This window comes from Phalaenopsis equestris, unplaced genomic scaffold (assembly GCF_001263595.1).
Source record: "Phalaenopsis equestris unplaced genomic scaffold, ASM126359v1 Scaffold000427, whole genome shotgun sequence".
Lineage (NCBI taxonomy): Eukaryota > Viridiplantae > Streptophyta > Magnoliopsida > Asparagales > Orchidaceae > Phalaenopsis > Phalaenopsis equestris.
The window spans coordinates 176,792-184,139 of NW_018164868.1; the positions used below are offsets into that span (position 1 = coordinate 176,792).

General features: G+C 34.0%; 1 protein-coding gene across 1 annotated transcript in view; it reads left to right on the forward strand.

Annotated features, from left to right (window-relative positions):
• Window positions 1–7,348, forward strand: part of LOC110027366 (glycine--tRNA ligase, chloroplastic/mitochondrial 2) — a gene marked incomplete in the record, with an annotated part of 183,566 nt that overhangs the window by 13,421 nt on the left and 162,797 nt on the right. The window contains 6 exon segments of the mRNA XM_020728758.1: window positions 2,442–2,497; window positions 2,682–2,759; window positions 3,057–3,131; window positions 3,209–3,279; window positions 5,330–5,446; window positions 5,544–5,645. Coding sequence (XP_020584417.1) covers window positions 2,442–2,497; window positions 2,682–2,759; window positions 3,057–3,131; window positions 3,209–3,279; window positions 5,330–5,446; window positions 5,544–5,645 — 499 coding nt within the window.

Genomic DNA, 7,348 nt, shown 5'->3' on the forward strand with positions numbered 1-7,348 from the left:
TTTGCAAAATGGGTGTCGATGTTTTTCCTCTCTTAAACAGGTACATGGCCTTTGCTGATGTCACCTTTCATGAATAAAACCCGTTCTTTGTTGTCTCATCGCAACCTAAATTTTCATAAAATTTTGATGAGTTTTTAATGTATCACATCATCAGTTTAGCTCCACTTTCACCACCAATGCCTCACCCTAGACTACTTATCACCAATGTTTACTCGAGAAGTCCTTGTCCCCCTTATTATTGTTTGTCACTGTTAACGTCTTCTTCAGTGGATTCTTCTCCGATTGACATTGATATACCATTGATTTACCAATTGCTCTTCAAAATGATAAACATCAATACACTTATCTTATTTTCTCTTGTGTTAACTAGGATCAATTATCTCGTACTTCTTGTTTGTTTATTGTTTATGTCTTGAGATTAGCTTAGCGAGGCCTATCCCATTTTGTGGGTGGGCAGCAGCGCTTGATTAAATGGATGCCTTAATTAGAAATAGAATGTGGGAAGTAGTTGAATTACTCTTTTGATAAGAAGGCTGTTGGCTGTACGTGAGACTTCGTAGTTAAGTTTCTTTCTGAAGGATTTGTAGCTTGACTTAAAGCTTGTTTGGTTGCTAACACAAATTTATGGGTTTGATTACTTGGACATTTTCTCTTTGCAAGCTAATTTGACTTCAGTTTGCCTCGTCCTGTCCTTGGTTGCAATGAATAATTGGCCTCTGCACCAACTTGATGTGAAGAATGCTTTTTTTTTTTCATGATAATCTCTTAGAAGTTGTATACTTGAACTAACCCCCTTGGTTTGTTGCTTAGGATTTTGGGAAAGTATGCCATTTTTTGAAGTCATTTTATTGTTTTGTCAAGCAGTAGAAGAGTTTGGAATGTAAAAGAGTAAAAATGATCACGCTGTATTCTACAAGCAATCTGTTTCTGGGATCATTCTGTTGGTGGTGTATGTTGTTGGTGGTGTATGTTGATGACATTATTATTACTGGAAGCAATGGACAATGAATCTTATCACTGAAAGCATTTCTTCAAAATTGATTCAACACTAAAGTCCGGGTTCCTTGAAGTATTTCTTAGGGATTAAGGTATTAAGGAGCAAGAATGATATTTTTTTTTCTCAACGGAGCCTATGTTGGATCTATTAGTAAAAATGGAAAAATTATGGGTTAAATCTTGCAGTTCTCCGATGCTTCCTGATCAACAAATTACTAAGAATGGAGAAGCCTTTAATGATCCCGAACGATATAAGAAGTTAGAAATATAAACTACCCCATAGTAACTCACCCTGACATTGTGTATTCAATTAACACTATAAGTTAGTTCTTGTCTTTTCTCACAGTCCGTCGTTGGTTAGCTTGGAACCTATACTATGTTACCTCAAAGGAGCTCATAAAGAAGAAATTCTATATTAGAATCATTGACATATAAATATTGAATGTTTCTTTGATGCGGTTTGGGCAAGTTCCAAGATTGATCGAAAATTCATTACTAGATGTTATGTTTTTGTTGGTGGTAATTTGGTTTCATGGAAGAATAATAAATAAAATGTAGTGTGCGATCCAGTGCAAAATCTGAAGTATCAAGCAATGACATAAGTTTTGAGTGAATTGATATGAGTCTGCCAATTCCTTACCGAAAAGGGCTTTAAGATGATAGCTCTAGAAAAAATGCGGTGTGATAACCAAGCTGCAATTTATATTGCTTAAAATCTTGTCTTCCATGAACAAACTACATATTGAGATAAATTGTTGTTTTGTTTGTGAGAAGATTCAACAAAATTTGATTTTTAAAGCTCATGTAAAGGCTAGGGAACAACTAGGGGTCTTCTTGACAAAGGACCTTGATGGATCTATGATTACTTATATTTGTAACAAGCTGGGTATGATAAATATCTATGCTTCAGCTTAAGGTGGAGTGTTATGGAATTAATTAAATCTAAAGATTGTATGGTAGGAAGCTTGATATTACTTAACTTATTTAGAGGATATCTAATTTTAGGATCTTTTTTATATTAGAAATATTCTTAATGTGTAGACATATGAGTATATATAAATATGTAACAAATGCTTTCAATTAAGGAATAAGAAAAATGGAGGATTTCCTGTAACAAGAATTTTTTCTTGTGTTCTTTAAATGTAGCCTTTTGTATGTCCTCACCAATTTGTTTGTGTTGAGTCCAAAATGGCTGACCCATTGTATTGTAGTTTGATTGGCTTTACATTGTTTTGGTTTGCCCAATCCTTGGAGAGCCCTGGTGCGGAGAATTTGGGATGATGACTTTATATATTGGGCATTAATTGTAGGCTAATTATACAGTTCTTTAAAACCAAACTGCTATGGCTGTTTATGGTTTTTTTTTATATATTGGCCTACATTATTTTCTTTAATGAAATGCTGGTTTCGATGCTGTAAGTATGGCTGACATTTTCCCACCTCAGGAATCAATGTGAAATCGCATGATATTCGCTTTGTTGAAGACAATTGGGAAAGTCCGGTAGATCCTTTTTGCAACATTAAATTTTGTAATAATTTTTAATGCTAGGAATTTGTATTTATTTGTGTTGATTTTTTCTGTTTCTCTGTTCAAACCTAATAATTTTTAATGCTAGGAATTTGTATTTATCTTTGGCTTTCTGTATTTGTGTTGATTTTTTCTGTTTCTCTGTTCAAACATTCAGGTTCTTGGTGCGTGGGGTTTAGGTTGGGAAATATGGATGGATGGGATGGAGATTACACAATTCACATACTTTCAGCAAGTAATGCTGTAACTCTTGGTAGCATTTCCCTATTTTTCTGAACACTAAGACTTTTATTCGATATCTTTTATGCTAGAGTACTGAAATAGATGGCTGGATTATGCTTCATATACTCTTTATTTAGCTTTTTTTAAATTTTAAAATAAAAGCAATTGAAATTTTTTTCATGGCCTTTTCATAAATTGTCATTTTGGGCTAAAACTAATTTTATATTGCTTAATGACCTGGGATTGATTAGCACATGTCCGGGATTTTTGTCATCTTGTAGTATACCTCAAGAATTTTAATATCTTTTAGGCTGGAAGTCTTCAAGTGAAGCCTGTTTCTGTGGAAATAACTTATGGCCTTGAACGCATCTTAATGTTGCTGCAAGTATGCTACAGTTTTCCATTCTCTCCATGTGACGTCTATATCACTCAGTTGAGCTATGATTGAGCCTTGCTTTGCAGGAGGTAGACCATTTCAAGAACATAAGATATACTGATGAAATTTCATACGGCGAGCTTTTTTTGGAAAATGAGTAGGTTACTAAGAGCTATTAGTGAGTTACCCATCTAATTCTTTATTCTCACTTTCTATTCATTGAGCATTTCCATACCAAACTATTTTATTTTTTCATGCTCCATCATTATGATTAATCTTCTTTTCCATGAATATCGGGAATAAAAGTAACAAAGCACTTTCAGCAATTCGTGAATAGTTATTTGGAACCGGATGTTTTTTATTCAGTAATTGTTGAAATGTGCATTGAAAATTTGTTCAGTGTGCGCAAGTGATAGCTTTTGGAAAATGTTGAGAGATTTTTTTTTAATGTTTTTTTTTTAAAGTACCCTATTAAAACTTATTGAAATGCATGGCTAGTTTGTTTGGAAGTAAAACTTTGGAATTGAATTCTGACACTTGTTTTGATAATGAGCAGAATCTGCTGATGAAATGCTGTTGAGATGACTTTAATCTTTAATGGTCAATGAATAATTCACATTTTAGTCTATTGAGATGATGCGAAATTTCATAGTAGACACTTGCAACTACTTAGAAGTCATGTTGCTTAATTCCTTTCACGTGTCTTTAATTGTTTGCAGGCATGTGCAATAACCTTTTTAGTCTGCGTTAGAACAAAATCGAGACTCTTCAAAGAAGCATTGCTGTATATTTGAAATCATTTAGCTACAGATAAAATTATCATTTATGGTGCAGATGCCATATATTTCTTATATTCTAAAAAGGTTTGATCATATTAGTCAATGCATTTAAATTGAACATTATTTGTTCTCAGTTTGGATAAATGCGGTGTAATATATAATAATTCTTGTAGAAATATTTTGTAATAACTAGTTAATCTAAGAAACTTATGTTTTCTTTAGACTCTTAGATCTTGGTCATTCTATTATTGCTCTCAAATTTTTTTGGTACATTGATATACCTTCACCACAAATGAAATGCCCCGAAGAAGTAACACTCCTTTACAAAAAATATATTTGGAAAACATAGAAAATAATTTATTCTCCCAAGGCCATGATTTTTTAGTATGATCATTATTTTTAGAATATACTAATATTTCATCAATAAATTATATATAAATTGATTAGGATAATGCTACAATATCCTATTCATCATATCTATAATTTTTCTAGAGCCTTTGTCAACCCAAAAAGCACGACACAAAATTCATAATTCTCATATTTGATGCCAATTGCTATATTCTCAACATCATTCTCTTTCACTGCGACCTAATATTGAGATTCTAAACTAATTCTTGAAAATATAGAACTTCTGTCTAGTTGATCAAATAAATCATCAATCTTTGATTGAAGATACTTATATTTAATAGTCAAACCTCTCCAGTTAATACATAACCTCATAAAACTATTTGTGTTAAAGGAGACAAAACTTGTGATGCCTTGTTTCATTTTCCCTAGGGAGTCGAAGGGTGTTAAAGGAGACAAAACTTACTGAAATAATTTTGTTCGGTTTTTCATTTTGGAGAGGAAGCGAAAAAGTGGGAATACTAAGGGTACTTTCATGTTATAAAATGACAAATGAAGGAAAAAAGAGAACTACAGAGAGAGCAGAGGAGCAATAGGTATCGAGCGATTCTCTTATTGAAGTGTTGAGGTCGTGCGAAGGAGAGGACATTGCAGTTTGGTGCGGGAGGTGTCGTCGAGGAAGTTAGGGCAATGACACTGTGCTCACCTGCAGAGAAAGAAAAGGAAGAAGTGGTACTGTTTGTGTTTTCTATCAAGGAGATGCGGCCACAAAATTGAGCGGATAGAGCTGAGCTTGAGTAAGAAAAAAATAGATAGAGGGGAAGGAAAGAATGAGTAAGAAAAAAATAGATAGAATTGCAGGGCCTTGAATTTACCTGTTTCTCATTATCAGCTTGCCATGTGACTTCTGAAGACTTCAGCTGTAACTTACTGAAATAATTTTGTTCGGTTTTTCATTTTTGCTTATCATTCCCTCCACCATAGTGATTTACTAAATTTTTTAAATAACAATCTTCATAGGTTTGTTTGCAGATCACTTGATCACTTTGAATGAACTGGTTGGTCTCATATTTTTTGTTGTAGGAAGGAAATGAGTGCATATTATTTGGAGCATGCGAATGTAGAAAATGTACTCAAGCAATTTGAAAGTTATGACGAAGATGCTCGATCTTTGTTGTCTATCGGGCTACCTATTCCTGCGTATGCTTACAAATGTTATTGATTTTTTTTAACGCTATTTGTGATCTGGAAAGAAAATGCTCTGATTAAAGTGATTCATTTTCTTATAATTTTGTAGGTATGATCAATTGTTGAAGGCCTCTCATGCTTTCAATATCCTGGATTCCAGAGGCTTTATCGGTGTTACCGAACGCGCTAGATATTTTTCTCGCATGCGCAGGTTAATTTCTATTCTTTCTTAATTTAGTTTCAATGAGCTAATGCTTGGTGCCATCGTCATTATTAACCATGTCACATCAATGTGGAAATGCCTTTATGAATTCCCTTCATCAATTCATTCTTGTCAATTGGCTTCAAAAACTAATGTTTAGTATCATTTTGAAATTATACATAGATTTGGTTTGCATTGTTGGTTGGATTGAGTGCACATTTGATGCCACATTCAATGTTCTTGTTGTGCTTAGTAATTTGAGGTTGTGAAACTATAAAGACATCCTATCCTTATAATCAATTGATTATCCGCTATCCTGTTTATTTCTCTTGGGCTTTCAAAGGAAATTGTGTAGCAAGGGAGCTCATGTTCTAGTAGAATGCAAGAGATTATGGCAAAAAAGGCTCTTCATTCATAGTAAAAAAAGCTCGTGGTTGAACTAATTAATTTTTTTTTAAGTGAAGGTTTTCCCAGGAATTATATACTATTATTTTACTGAATCGATTATTTGCTGTAGGAGTCTTTTGATAGTCTACAAATATTGGTGGGAGTAGTTTGAATCTAAGTTGTCTGTTATAATTTTGTATTTTTCTACAGTGCAGTTATGGGAATCATTGAGGTTGGGGTTGAAACAAGGTATTACTTAAGATAAACAATTACAGTTTTTCCCCATGTATATTTTAAATTTTATAAAGGGTTACGAGTCCTATGAATGGCCAGAGGTGCAAGCAATCCCCCTAAGGAAGCACATGTAGAGTGGTTATTTGCTAGTTAACTTGACAAAGATAATAAAGAGTGGCTAGAAAATACATTGAATCCTCTTATGGGGAGTACATGTTTGGAGGTAAGTCAACACAATGGATGTTTGGAGGTAAGTCAACACCATGGTTGGCTTCCCCATAATTGTTTTTAAGGTAAGATTGGTGGAAGTTCGGATGGCTGTACGATTTTTGAACTAGTATTGAAGGCTCTTAAGGGATTGCAAAACCATTGTCAGCCAAGCTCATGAGGAGTTAATCAAATTCCTCAAGAATATGATAATGGATTCAATTTGATTAAGCTTTAAGCCGTCAAGTAAACCTTCAAACTCAAGATTAGGACATATTCTCAAAAAAACTAGAGACAAATCTGCTGGTATTTAGTTTGAGAGAACCTAGAATCAACGAAGTCATGCTCAGTTTCTCCTTAGGGAAGCTGGATGAGGTGACTCAGTTTTATCTAATGAAGCAGTTATTTAATTCATTGAGTTCAAAATTGAATTGTACAGCTCTTCTCTTATTTTATTATTAAACCCGATCTCCTAATAGATGAAGCATGAAAGCAAAAGTTTGTTAATGATTTTCAAGTTTGTGGTGTTCCATTAATTAATATCAACAACAAAAGTGTTATGTAATGTTCTGGAGAGGAGTTGTGACAGCATTGGCTTTCCTTCCAAATATCCTAAGCATAGGGCTTGTTGAGGAGGTGGTGATTTAGGTAAGGATCAGACTGGCATGTGACCGCTTTTGATATTCTAAGCATTAAAGTCTGTTAATGATTCTTTCCTTTAAACAAACTTTCCAAAAAAGCGATGGCAATGGAGAAGACGCAACGAGGAGAAGAGGACGCCGGAGAAGATACAACGAGGAGAGGAAAGGATCAGAAGCGATAAATCGCTGTAACAGTTGCTAAGGTTCGCCATGAGGCGAAACCATAGCAGAGCTGAGCGTGGG